Here is a 15,087-nt window from a genome sequence, read left to right as displayed (position 1 = left end):
AAAGTGTTAACCCGAACCTGAACACTCCAATATGACATTTCCATTATACCAGCTAACTAGGCCCAAACTAAGACATCAATATGACGGTTGGTGTGTGCGGTAGTGACAACAGGATATTAACTGTTAAGAAACCTAATGGTTTTGTTTTGTGGGAGGGGAAGTGTAACTTTTTACCTAAAGAGCCCTTTCAAGTGTTCTGCACATAGCCTCATTGACACTTACCATCATGCCAAATTAAAAGTCAATATCTTGCATGGTTATTTTGTTATGTTCCGTACACGAAATATGACGGGCAGTGTTCACGTTTTTGATCAGTTTGTGAACTCGGGCTTTGACCTACAGAGCTGGTTCAAGTGCTCTGCAATCGTCTCATCACCATATACATATATACATAATTTAAAGTCAACACCTTTAGTGGTTATAAAGTTATGCTCCGGACACGAATTATGACACAAAAACAGACGGACAGACAGACTCAAAAATACGACGGGCGTATATAAAGAAAACACAACTGTTGAGTGATGGAAAAATATGAATAATGTATCGTATGAAATAAATATGTGTGAGTGGACATTGAAAGAGCATAAGTTTTGTTTATTGTACTTTATATTATCCTTCGTTATCTTCACTAATATATAATTACATATTAGATATATATTATATATAAAAACCGAATTTTAATGGTCAAAACTACAAGCTTTTACACTAAATACTAGTATACATTTCGTTTTTTATTTATTTTTTTTTTTAAACAAACGTTATTTTTTTTTTATCAAACACTGTCTAAATCATTAAAATATTTGTTGATTCACAGTCTCTTAAAAAAAAAGAACATGAGAGAGTCCTTCAAAAACTGCTTCCAAAATCCTAGTTTGTTTTAAGGAAGTTTTGCGTAAAAGTAAGCGAAAGCTATGGCTAAATTGAATATAGAGTAACATCGCGAATCCAGCAACGAAGCAAAATAGACATGATAATCCTATATCGAGTTTCATAGCTTAAACAGCATTGGTAGATCGCCCAAGATACTATCTATGAAATTAGTTCAAAATTAGAAGACAATGATGTTTAGAGATTTACAGAATAATTCGAACAGTCTTGGTAATAGGTTGCAAAATACAAAACATATGTTTTTGTATAATTGTGAGATAAACTTAGTTTTAAAATTTTATATTGTCAAACAGTTTCTTATAAGAAGACGTATACTATATACAGATGAAACTCAGCATCACGAACTCGTTAATCTCAAAATTCCGGCCGTCTCAAAGAGATGTTCGAGTTCCGTCCCGAAAACACATGTACAAAATATCGTTTTAAGTCGAATTTCGATGATCTCGAAGCAAATCGCTCGATCTCTTGTAATTTGAGATACCGAGCTGACAATACCCCAAAATGGCCATGTTTTTATAACGAGTCGGACTAATTAAACGTCCGCCAGGTTATGAATAATACAGTTTGTAAAAATAAACGGATACATAAAATGGATTAATTGTGACACATTTTATGCACTGGGTATAAGAACACGATTCCTTACATATTTCCTTAGGTCTTTGGATCTCAGGCAAATAGTTTTGACTACTGACCGCTAGTCTTGTCATTAAGCACGGCAAGTATATCCCGCAGTACTTTACCTTACAGTACCTTACGAACAGATATTGTTTTAAAGATTTTCTGTTGAACAAAATGTTTTGCAAATGTTAGAATTAAAGGTGTCTTTATACAAATAATAATAATATCATAATGATAATAATAATAAAAATGTCATATGATTAATGTAGGCTACTACTCGAACGATAGTACAATGAACTGTATTACAACAGAACGAATTAAGATGGTAATCTATCCACCTTTGTGTTTGCTCGGCATCAACATAGGCATAGTCCAGTAACAACAATCAAAAATCAGTTGGGTAAATAGACAATCATTCACTTTCCCAGTACTGTTAATATGCTATAGATATGCTAATGTGCATTGGTCTTTTGCTGCTAGCCGGCCTGAAAACTCTACACAGCGGATTCCACATTTACAGGTTTTTGCATTATAAACTGTAGAATGTTTTCAATGTTTTTAGAGTTTATTTCGCATTTAAACAATGCTTCCTTATTGTGACCAATGTCAAATATTCCACACAGTGTATTGTCAGTGAAACTACCTCGGGTCACTTCTCTTTGAAAAGTCTTTTCATCTTTATCGTGGAACATCAGTAAAGCTCTCTGTTTGTGTGTTTCTGTAAAGGTGTATTGTTAAAATGAATTTTGTCAATAAAACTCAAACAGATCGCACAGTATTATACAAAGCCACATTTACAAATCTTCAATTTTCTGCAAAGCAAGTATATAAGTACCGGAAATATTTGAAGTAACATTTTTGACTTAACGACTTATTTTGTAAACAGAGAAAACAACACCTTGCTTCACATGAAGTGTTTTGTAATAATTTTAACCTAGTTGCCTAAAATAAGACCTCGAATAATTAATTCTAGTACGATTTCATTGATGTTGAAAAGATAACTAATATAGATTGAAATGTGTTGCATTTACAGCCGATTATATAATAACTTTTACGCAGACATTCTAGTGTATGTAACCGCCACTTTACAAAATAGCTGCCTAAATTATACCATAGAAACATATACAGATGAGTTATAGCTGTTTCAGTTTTAATTGTCTTACGACAAGTAATATTGTATATACTGAATAAATTTATCATGTACCTATCTATATTGTAAAAAGTGTTTTGTGTCCAATTTGCTTCTATGTGTATGTGTGTGTGTTTGTGTATGTGGGGGATTATAGCTAAAAGCTTTTACCACAAAAGAAATGGCAAATCAAATGAATTTTTTCCACTTTTGTACAATAAATCAATAATTAGTGTTGAAAAAAGACCAAAATATTCCAAAAACGGAATGTTAAAGTTCTTCTTCTGAAAAATCGGGTTTACAATTATATTGCTATTTATACCCCAGCCAGTAAGAGTACTTGTTTCAACAGCACAATATCCAACTTTATATTGCTGCCTCACAGGAATATCACGCCGTAGACACGTGACATGGTATCCCACCCAGTCACATTATACTGACACCGGGCTGACCAGTCCTGGCACTATTTTCTTGATGCTAAGCGCCAAGCCAGGAAGCTACTGGTACCATTTTTTACGTCTTTGACGAGGCCAGGAATCGAACCCACTACCGCCTGCACTCGAATAAATATGGCCTCAGGAGTTTTAACAAGCTTTTCCTTTGATTTGACTGTGTGACCTTGTTTTTGTCTCCATACAGCCCAGTTTCGAATTTTGCCTAGAAATCATCAAGATAAACATTCTGACCAAGTTTCATGAAGATAGGGTTATAAATGTGGCCTCGCGGTTGTTTACAGGCTTTTCCTTTGATTTGACCTTATGACCTAGTTTTTGACCCGACATGACCTAGTTTCGATCAAGGACTAAAAATCATCAAGATAATCATTTTGTGCAAGTTTGTATCAAATAAAAGCATAATTGAAACTTCTATATGGCTGAAAGGGCCAAATTAGAAAATTTTGCGCCTTTCAGGGGCAGTAACTCCAGAACCCATGAAGGAATCTAGCCGGTTTTCGAAAGGAACTGAGATCTTATTGTGACTTAAGTTGTGTGTAAGTGTGATTAAAATCAAATAAAAAATGACACTTCTATCGTGTTCACAAGGTAAAAATAAACAAATTTTGTCTCTTTTATGGGTCAATCAGGGGCTGGCAGATCCATCATGGAATCCAAGATTTATTACTGTTGAAGATATTTTGCAAGTTTGTTTCAAATCAAACCATAAACGAAGTCTCTATATGGCTGCAAAAGCCAAAATAGCAAATTTTGACCCTTTAAGGGGCCATAACTCTGGAATCCATGACGGGATCTGGCCAGTTTTCGAAAGGAACTGAAATATTATGCCAATACAAGTTGTGTGCAAGTTTGGTTAAAATTGATTGCAAAATGTTGTCTTTATCGTGTTCACAAGCCAAAAACAGCAAATGTTGGTCCATTAAGGGGCCATTACTCTTAAACCCATCATGGGATCTGGCCAGTTTTCGAAAGGTGCCGAGATATTATGCCAATCCAAGTTATGTGCAAGCTTGATAACAATTGATTGCAAAATGAGGTCTCTATCTAGTTCGCAAGAAAAATGCAATCACAAAAGCTCACTCTGTCACTACGTGACAGGAGAGCTAAAAACAAGGTTGCCTCATGGTGTTGAATATCTGTGCCAAGTTACATCAAAATTCCCTCACGAATGGAGCAGACATGCTCAGGACAATGCCATTCTCGTATCTGACCTTTGGCCTGTAAGTGTGACCTTGACCTAATACCTAAGGACCTGGTTCTTGCGCATGACGCTCCGTCTTATAAAGGTGAACATTCATGCCAAGTTACATCAAATTCCCACTATGTATGAAGAAGGAATGCTCCGGACAAACTTCAATTTGACCTTTGACACTCCTCCACATTGAGATAAATATTCATGTCAAATATAAACAAATTTGGTCCATACATGTCAAAGATATGGTCCAGGCAAACTTCAATGGAACTCTGACCTCCAACCTTGACCTTTGAGACAGGAACATGGGGAATGCGCATGATAGGCCTTCTCATTGAGATAAACATGCATGCCAAATATAAACGGGATTGGTACATGTTTTTCAAAGTTATGGTCCGGACAAAATCGGACGACGGACGGACGCACATACACTGACCGCCAAAAGTGACGACTAAGTCCAGCTCACCGCAAGCGGGCTCGACAAAATAACCTTGTGGATTTTGAAATATTTTATTAATGCTGTTTAAGACTGTCATCTTTTGCATTACTTGGGAGACATTCCATGCTACGTTTAGGGACTTACGGCATGCGAAAGTACATTTTTTTTAATTTATGCTCTTCTTGCATTACCTTTTCGTCCATTGGTGACACTAGAAATGTTCCTATCTCGGTTGAGGCTGTAGTTTCGAGAGCAAACAATCAACAAAGGTAAGTCAGACTTCAATATGTAAGAGTCTGAGCAATCAAGAAACTGGAGATCTATGCGTTCTGGTATCATTCTCATTTTAAGCATTCGTTTCAATTCTCCCTCCATTTTCGATGAGCGAAATCCAGATATATGAATTACTTGTACTGAAAAAAAAAATCATAAATCAATTTTCTCACTGGCATATAGATTTTTAAAACTGAAGAAAGAATTAAAATATCAAGAGTAGTAAATTACTCTTAGATAACATAATGTTAGTTATGTCACATAAAATCTACAGGAAATGTTTACTTCGGTTCCATGAGAAAACTCTCTATTTGCCTGCATGATGAGTAAATGTGTAAATGTCAAACACAAATAACTTTCTGAGTATACTCATGGAAATAACATGCGTATATATTTAGTTATGAGTGGTCGTTTAAACGAAGCGTAGTCCTGATTATAAAAGTTGGTTGTGGCATCTAGTAATCATGGCATTAATTAACCAGAGTCAGGTTTATTGCCACAACAAGATTTGGTCAATTATGCAAAGCCTGCCAAATTCGTATAGAAATTTAGACGTTAGGCCAGCTCCAATAAAGTTGAACTATGTCAGTGTAACTAAATTGCTCACGAAAAGCAATGGTCTAGCTGTTTAAGACTGCATTAGCTAGTTAAGGGACAGGTATAGTTAATGGTACATTATCAAACACATTAACTTAGATGAAGGAGTACGAGGTTACCGCTTATCATGCCAAAGGGTTATTGTCTACGTTTGCATTTCAAACTTTTTTTTAGCCATTTCAAGCATATATCAATTAAAGACAAGATCGGTTTTAAGTTCAAATAATACTGTATACTCAACTTGGCTGCAATTAAATATATCAAATTAACAAGAGCTGTCACAAATGGTGACAAATGCCCCCGCAGTACCTTGACCTTTGACCTGGTGACCCCAAAGTCAGTAGGAGTGGTGTACTCATAAAGTACTATCAGCATGTGAAGTTTGAAGGTCCTGGGTGCAGTGGTTCGCGAGTAAAGTGCCTTCATGCAAAAAGTTAACATTGGCCCCTGTGACCTTGACCTTTGACTTGGTGACCCCAAAGTCAAAAGGGGTGGTGTACTCAATAAGTACTATCAGCATGTGGAGTTTGAAGGTCCTGGGTGCAGTGGTTCGCGAGTAAAGTGCCTTCATGCAAAAAGTTAACGTTGGCCCCTGTGACCTTGACCTTTGACCTGGTGACCCCAAAGTCAGTAGGGGTGGTGTACTCAATAAGTACTATCAGCATATGAAGTTTGAAGGTCCCGGGTGCAGTGGTTCGTGAGTAAAGTGCCTTCATGCAGAAAGTTAACGTTGGCCCCTGTGACCTTGACCTTTGACCTGGTAACACTAAAGTCAGTAGGGGTGGTGTACGTAATAAGTACTATCATCTTGCGAAGTTTGAAGGTCCTGGGTGCAGTGGTTCGCGGGTAAAGTGCCTTCATGCAAAAAGTTAACGTTGGCCCCTGTGACATTGGCCTTTGACCCCAAAGTCAGTAGGGGTGGTATAACCAATAAGTACTATCAGCATGTGAAGTTTGAAGGTCCTGGGTGCAGTGGTTCGCGAGTAAAGTGCCTTCATGCAAATAGTTAACATTGTGACGAACGAACTAACGAACGAACGGACGGACAGTTGAAAACTAATATGCCTCCCTTTCGGGGGCATAAAAACTAGCAACTGCCTTTATGAGTAAGATTCTAAACAAGAACCCACTGCATATTGCTATATAGATAGAAAAAAAGACATTTTAAACAACTAACCATATATTTCTTTCCTTGACGCTAATTCTAAGTTTATTTCAAGTGACTCTATCAGTTGCTGTTTGATTTTAATATCACTCTTCAGATTTTCTTTTTCAACATTAAGCTGCTTTATATCCTCCCCATTTCGTCGTTGCTCTTCCTTTAGATCTTTAATTTTTTCTTCAAGTACTCCTTTCTGTCGTATTTCTTTCTCGGTAGCTTCTTCAAGCGCCTGTTTTTCTTTTGTATGCATTTCTTTTACCTCTGCATACTCTTGGGTCATTTTGCTGATTTCATCCTGTAACGATTTAATGATCGATACTTTATTTTCAATCAAAGACACTCTTGTGTTGATTTCGGCCTGCAGCTGTGAACTTAGCTCAATTTTTGTGCAGGTCAGTGACTGTATGTCAGATTTTAGATTCTCAATAGTTTCTGACTGTTCCAGCTTTTTCTGTTTCAGTTTCTTGATTTTATTTTGACCTATACCGATTTCATCTTTATGTATCTGCTCGGCCTTTTCCAGTGCAGTTTCTTTATCTTTTACATCTGTTGTCAATCGATTAATTTCTTTTTCCAACTGACATACTAGCATTTGAGAGGTCCCTTTTTCCTCGTTACAGTGTTGTAACTTTTCTTTAAGGTCGTTTAGCGTCTTTACATATTCCTTTTCTTGTAATTTTGCTTGTTCGAAACATTCCGTAAGTCTTTGGACTTCAGTCTGATACAGTTTCTTAACATCTGAGTGTTCTATATTCATTTTCTTAACTTCATTGTTCAACATACAAATTGATGTCGACAACTGTTCATCCTTTATATGTATTTTGGTTATCGCTTCTGAAATAAGTAAATCAGTTTTCGACACTTTCTCGTTCATTTCAGTTTCTTTCTCTTGCTTATCTTGAATGAGCTTTTCGCTTTCCATACGCAATTTATCAATTTCATCCCTGTGTTTTTCCTGTTCTTTTTCTAGTAATGTTTCAAGTCTTTTGATCTCACATTCATGTAACTGTTTCACGTATATAGATTCCGTAGTTAATCTATCGATCTCGATATTTAACGAGTTAATTTTTGATGTGTTCTGCTCCTTTAAGGTCGTTATCATATGCCGCTCATTCATAAGATCAGTACAAACATTCTCATTTTTCTTTTTCAATGAATTAATCTCTCTCTGCAAGTCATCAATTGTCGCCAGTCTTTGCTCCTTTTCTCGTTCATGTGTCTCAATTTGCTTAAAGCAGTCGTCTATTTCAGCTTTGCTCTTTTCCTCTATTTTCTTTTTACTTGATATTTCCGAACTCAGATCAAGTTTAATCTGCTTATCATTCTCCTTAAGAGTGTATAGCTCTCTACTGCATTCCTCTTTCTCAACTTCTAGTACGTTCTTCTGCTTTATAAGTTCCTCAATCTCTATTTTCATATGTGCAACTTGGGTTTCAAGATCCTTTATTTTGTTCTTTAGAAGCAATCTTTCCTTTTGATAGATTTCTTCCCTCGAATTGAAATTTTCTACATCGTTCTTTGCGATTTGATAAGCTGTGTTTACTGCTTTTAATTCTTTTTGCATTGATTCAAATCGAGCATCACAATAATGTACATCTTTTCCAAGATGTGTTACATTGCTTTTGTCCCTGTATTTGTCGATTGAAAATTTCGTGTCGGGTTTAGGAATATTGCAGCTATCTCCTATCTCTCCGATGAAGCTGAACAACCTACTAAGCGATTCCATAACCACAAATTTGTGATCTGACACGACTTCCTGTTAAAATGATTAAATTTATCAAATGTTATATAGAATGTTATTATATACATAAATATAAATAGTAAGTACATTGTCCTAGACAGAATCTTGTAACCCATTACAATAAATAACCGGTTATTGGCACCTTGCCAATAAGCGGGTGTTATGTGGAAACACCGTTTGCTCTGGCTCGGGCACGCAGGCTCGCTTGCGCAATTCATGCAGTCCACGGCCATTTTCCTAATATTTTCTGTCATTATGTATGGATAACTCGAGCAGTTTCCTCACTACATTGTGAGTTTGAGCGATTGGTGTTTGACTGTAATGAACAACTCATTTACTGACAATTATGTGGCTATAGGAGATCCAAAGCATTGATTTGCACTCTGGCTATACTCTTGTGCTCATATAGAATGCCAGTATAACTACAAAAAGTACTTCATTGTTATAATGTAAATGTAAATTAAAGATTATTTAAATTTGTATTTTTTCAACAGGAACAACGTTTTAAAGTACATAGACGAAAGTCTTCTATTTAAACAAACTGTAAAGGGAACACAAATAATTGCTAATAATGCAAAAGTAATGTACTATGCATATCATATGAAAAACGAAATCTAAGGACAATAGCAAGGCCGACGATAATAGGTTTGTTTCATACAGTTTGGTGAAGGTTTGTTAACAGTTTGATTTTAATAAAATTTCTTACATCTATTGTTTCAAGTAGCAAAGTGTCTTGAGTACTAGTACTTTCAATCACATCCTCATCTTCGCCAACAGATGTATCTGAGAATTATTATAAAAGCACTCTTAAGATAAAACACATTCTTTAAAATTCTAAGTTTTGATGAGTGAAATGCAAGATATTATCAGAATTTACCAAAACCAAAGAGCTATAAAATGTATTTTTAGTTCTTTGCCAAAACATAGACAACAAATTATGCTCATTCATTCGGATTAGATGTTATCCATTCTTTTCTTTTTTACTCATCAGCTCAGGGCCTACACTGAAGTATCAAATTACTTAAAAAAGTATTCAGATTTTAAACAGTTATTTGCTGTTTATTTCAATTTTTAATATAATGAGTAGAAAAGATTGTTGTAAATGAATTATTATCCATATATGTTATTGAGTTAAACAAATACTGTGTTCTCTGACAAACGACTTTAAACACTATGCTATAAATAACTTGATCAAAACTGTATCCAAATCTTAATTCCACATTTCAGTTATTGAAAGTCCAATAGAGGAAACATTTGTCAAATAAATCACAATTATGTGACCCTGTATATGAACTTGTTTTCTGATCCTTATAACCTGTTTTGAAATTCAGTTTAATACCTTCGTTATTATAAATATTAAAAACATCAACAATTGTGCTACATTTCATTAGAAAACAAGAGGGCCATGATGTCACAAGATTCCCTGACTTTCAGAACTCAAACAGACTACAAAGTGTGCACATTTGGAAGATGGCCATAACTTGCTCCAGAGGTCAAAAATTTGAGAGGCACAGTAGTTGATTACATTAATATGTGAAAAAGGGGACAAACAGTTCAAGCAGTATCTAAGTCTTTAAAACTGTATGAAAGAAAAGAACAAACAATTGGTGTAGGACGTTGTGTTTTGTAAGACCCCTTTATAATGGGTCTATTTTACCTCTAGCAGTCCTTAAAAGGGGCTAAGTGGCCCCATTTGCATAAAATTGGGAAGGACCTTATAATGATGCTTCAGACCAAGTTTGATTAATATACATAAAGCGGTTCATGAAAAGATGTTCTTTAAAGGTATTTCTTTAGTTAGCACTAGTGACCCCTTAATGGTGCCGGATGACACAGTTTGAAATAAATTAGGAGAAGAACTTACAATGATGCTACAACCCAAGTTCGAATGAAAACCCATCAAGTGATATATGAGAAGAAATCATTTTAAGGTATTTCTGATTTTAGCACTAGTGGCCCCTGTAAAGCCAAGCTGTCCTATCTAAACAAATTTTGGTAGATGAGTTATGATACTACACACCATGATTTATGGAAATACATCGAGTGTTATGATACTGCACACCATGTTTTATGAAAATCGAGTGGTTCATGAGAAAAGGCAATTTTAAAGTGTTTCTATTTTTAGCTGTAGTGCCCCTGTAAGGCCAAACTGCCCCATTTGAACAAATTTGGGAGTGGATTTATAATAATAATAATACACACCAGGTTTAATGAAGATCCATCGAGCGGTTCATGAGTAGAGGTAATTAAACATGTTTCTATTTAAATCAAAAGGGAAAATTTATATTACTAAAAGAAACGAAGTGACCCTTAATTCAAATGCATTTGGTAAAGTTGTTTAAAGGTATTCTATTTTAGCTCTAGTTAATTGAATAAATTTGGGAGTCAACCTTACAATGATGCTACAACCAAAGTTTGATGAAGATCCACAAAGCGGTTCATAAGAAAAGTTACAGAAATATATATATTTAGCTCTATTATTTATTGCCCCCATTTGAACAAGTTTTGGAGCGGATCTTTAAAACCACAGACTATAAAACGTATCCGTACTACTTGTATTTTATTTACTTGCCATTTATACACTTATCTGTTAAGAGTACTTCACAGCGGTGATATTTCGTGTGCTACATGAAGTAAGATTACCGCTCTAAAATATTCGGTTTGGTTTTATTCTGATATATTTTGTCGTCAGTTACGGTAGTAAATCGTTGCAATGCTTTTGAAATAATGAAAATAAAAACTTACATTCTTTTGGCATTTTTACTCATATGTAACATTTATTTTCACCGACTTTCTCATTTTTGAGTGTCATAATTAAATACATTCTATGCCAAAATTAGCGGAAATGAACAATCAACATGTTGAAAATTTTCATCCAAACTGTGGGCGAGCAGCTTTAAAAGATAGGCAAACTGACCATGATTTCCAGCTTGGATAACATATGCGTATATTTGTAAATGTCGATGTGATTATGTCGCACGTGAAACTCTAAAACGCATTTTTTTTTACCTGATTTCGATGACTTCAACTGAAGATTTTAAATACGTCTTCTTTAGACAAGAAAGGGTTTTAATTAAATGACGCTAAATTTCCGAAAGTCGGCCATTTTTTACAATTTTAGCTGTTGGTGAGGTTATCCATCGAATTTGCATTTATAACCGTTTGTTTTATGACGATTAGCTGTGAATTCTGTGTGACATGAATTCCAGCACGAGTTAAACGTGTCCAGAATTCCAAATGTCACGCTTGAAGTCACAGTTGAAAAATTAGCATAGATGAACATCAACATATCTACAGAACGAAATATTTACCATACACGGAAGTTGTGTTTAAAAGCAGTCAGTTCACACGTTTTCTATAGACTTGAAATTTTACCACCACGCAAACATGCTAAATTTATGAGAATTATTGTTGAAAGTTTGAGTCAGTGCTACTTACGTTTTTAGTGTACCAATATAAAAAATATACCATCACTAAATTACATCGCTTAAAAAGTGCCTATTATAATGTCTAACATGTCCAGGTCTGAACAGGACAACATCTGTCCATTCTACAGATAAATGTCAATTATTTAACCAATGTGCTGTTTGGAATAAATACTTTGTATAGAGCCAAAGCCTTTATCAATCTTTTTTTTTGTATTTTGTTTGTTTGTTTGTTTGTTTGTTTGTTTGTTTGTACTAATCAATCAACTTCAAATTGCAGATTTTACTGCAATGGTAGAATGACATTTTACTTTAATTATATCATACTTACTCAAGAATGTGAAATTGTATGAGAAAAAAAGAAACAAATCCTAACGCCACAAAACCAAGTTCTAATGCCACATTTGTGTAGTCACTGACTTAAGTGTTGTTTTTTAACTGTGATCATCTTTTATATATTGTAAACTATGTAAACTATGGCCTGTTGGACCAGGCCAAGCCAGAATTTAAACGATGTCCTTAAAAGGACTGGGCTAGTCAAATATTTAAATGCAATGCCAACCGACATTTTCAATTCAAGGTGCTGGATAATTTATACTCGATATCTAGTTTTGATTATCTGTTAAGACAAGCATCACGGAGTTGGTATTTAGAAAAACAGACCTTTTAAGTTTGAATCCTTGTTTTCATTTCGGCACTGCTGAAGAGTTGCACAAGATGTCCTCAATGAATCTATTGATCTAGCGAAACCAGTCATTGAATGGTCCACAAGGTTTATATGATACTGCAAAAAATGAAGTAGAATTGCTGGTAGATTATGACTTATTGGCTTCAAAGTCTGGAGAATGTGTTTCGCTGGCTGCAAGTTATAACATGTAAGTACAAATTCCACACTTTACTAGTACCGATAGTCATATTACAAAAAAAAAAAAAAAAAAAAAAACAATCAGAATTATTTGTTAATGGGCAATCTTTAGAATCTAAGCATCAAAATCGGTCAGTTTCCATACGTAAGTTCAGTGCATCTACAAATGTTTATATAGGGCTAAATACGTAAATATCCGTGACCTGAAAATCAAATTTTGTGATAACAAAATAACTGTATACACATAATTAGGGCAGTGTTATATAGCAAGAGAACGGACATGTCATGTTAATATGTGGATTGAGAATTATTTAACTTTATCTATAATATTATATGAACCCATGAAATACTAATAGGGCATCTTTTTGTCTAAAAGCAAAAAGAAAGGAAAAAAAAAAAAACCTCGATGCATGTTTCTTAAAATTCTTAATTCTAAATGCGGGTGGCAATGTTTGACTTACATTCAGACCGAGTTGCGCAAATCACTTAAACTGCATACCTGAAAATCTCGAACCAGTTTTTCAGTAATCTCGAGTCTCTTTGTATCTTCCTCCAGATTCACAGAAGCTGTGTTCCCCATCACAAACGGTATTCCTGCTCGTTATTTCTTTTCCATAAAATTACTTGAAATGTTAATTATAGCAATTTATATTTTATAATATTGTACCTCGGCATGCATGTAATCTAGCAATGGAACTTAAAAAACATTTATAATAAAGACCTCTAGATCGTACGACAACAAAACAAAAGAAAAATTTAAGATATCAGGAAATTATTGCTATATATTTCTAAGCGCTATGAAACTTAGTTATTCTGATAGATTGTATATTATGGAAACATTAGAACTAGTTGGAAAAGCAACAAAAATAAATGTAACGGGTATCGTCAACAAGGTAGGAAAGTTTTTATTGGCCTTACTCATTCGGCTAAATAGGATGGCTTATTTTATGATCCGATATTACCTTTTCTGACTAAAACGGTCCGACATGCTTTTTTTTCGCATTTTCAAAATAGTATAGAAACAAAAACTCGTGTTGTAGGCCTATCAAACTCGTTCCAATGCTCATATTATAACCAAACTTCCATTTTAAAGGTTGTTTCATAACAATATTTATATCTAATTCGACGAAGAGACTGTTTTTAAATTAAGAAAAACGTATGCAGACGCTGTTTCTGTCCTTTATAATTGTTCGTTATAAAAATTACTCCCCCCCCCCCGCCCCGCCCTCCATCTCCGCCCGCTAAACCAGACCGAAATTGTATATACATGTATACTATCAAACAAAACATATTTAGGGCTCATTACTAACAAAAATATTAATATAATCTAGATGCCTCTACTTAAAGACATATCTGGATTATAAAACATCTACTTTCCTTTTCAAACTGAATAATGTACTTACGTGTCTTCCAACTTAAAGCAAAATCGGGTTTATTTAGCGGCCGAGGTAAAATGTTTAACTCTGTCCAAAGTTCCTTACTATAAATAACGGGTGTCAATTTAAAAGAAATCTCTTAGTGTTCGTGGAATCAAAACCGAAAATGTAACGAAGATGAACCAAACATTCCCTAAAAGGACATGTAAATTCTTGTTTCGCTTTTGATAATTTTATTGGGATTCCACTTACTTTATGTATCCAACCATTTACGCGTGTATATTGTTTTACTTCCTTGTTCGGTGACCTAGAAATAAAAATATACTGTAGAAATCTAGTGTTTTAATTTTTAATTCATAATATTTTACTATGAACGTAGATCTAGTGAGTAGAATACACTTTAAAGATTCAGTTAACACTAACATTTGTTGTTAGAGAAGTTGCTACGTAAAAGGAACTGTCTGTCTTGATAGTTTGCCCTTTAAAAGAAATTTTTGCTCAGTTAAGAACTAAGTCAAGAATTTATATATCATGCATTGAGTGGTCTGCTTAAGTATATGAAATCACTTTGCAAACCTTTGATTAAATTTTCAAACACGCTATCTGACCCAGTTTTTGACCACGTCTGCTGTAAATATATAAATCAAACAAGCTACCAGGAGCGTAGTCAGCCACATATTGATGCTCATGCACTCGCGTGTGCAGGGACAAATTAGTGGTGTTCCGAGATATGCTGACGTAAAAAACAGCTCTTGTACACTTTGACATGTTTTGAAGATATCTTTTGAAATTATTGGTATATAAATAAATCATAAGTCGGGCGTTAAAGGTAGCTACTCTTCTGACTACATACCTGTGCAAATTCAAACAATTTGCCAATAGATGCTTAATTTTAGATGATTAAGTGAACCAAAATGTCCATTGCTT

General features: G+C 34.7%; 1 protein-coding gene across 1 annotated transcript in view; it reads right to left on the bottom strand.

Annotated features, from left to right (window-relative positions):
* LOC123537445 (protein Daple-like) overlaps positions 1 to 14,351 on the bottom strand; it is a 30,446-nt gene extending 16,095 nt beyond the window's left edge. The window contains exons 1-7 of the mRNA XM_053533423.1: positions 14,188 to 14,351; positions 13,284 to 13,407; positions 12,583 to 12,703; positions 9,201 to 9,277; positions 6,769 to 8,509; positions 4,913 to 5,134; positions 2,007 to 2,224 (exon numbers count right to left, since the gene is read on the bottom strand). Coding sequence (XP_053389398.1) covers positions 2,007 to 2,224; positions 4,913 to 5,134; positions 6,769 to 8,509; positions 9,201 to 9,277; positions 12,583 to 12,703; positions 13,284 to 13,364 — 2,460 coding nt within the window. The 5' untranslated portion in view covers positions 13,365 to 13,407; positions 14,188 to 14,351. The remainder of the gene's footprint in view (positions 1 to 2,006; positions 2,225 to 4,912; positions 5,135 to 6,768; positions 8,510 to 9,200; positions 9,278 to 12,582; positions 12,704 to 13,283; positions 13,408 to 14,187) is intronic.
* Between the last annotated feature and the right edge of the window lie 736 nt (positions 14,352 to 15,087).

The sequence above is a fragment of the Mercenaria mercenaria genome, unplaced genomic scaffold (assembly GCF_021730395.1).
Source record: "Mercenaria mercenaria strain notata unplaced genomic scaffold, MADL_Memer_1 contig_2776, whole genome shotgun sequence".
In the NCBI taxonomy this organism is placed as follows: domain Eukaryota; kingdom Metazoa; phylum Mollusca; class Bivalvia; order Venerida; family Veneridae; genus Mercenaria; species Mercenaria mercenaria.
This window is presented reverse-complemented; position numbering and strand designations above follow the sequence as displayed.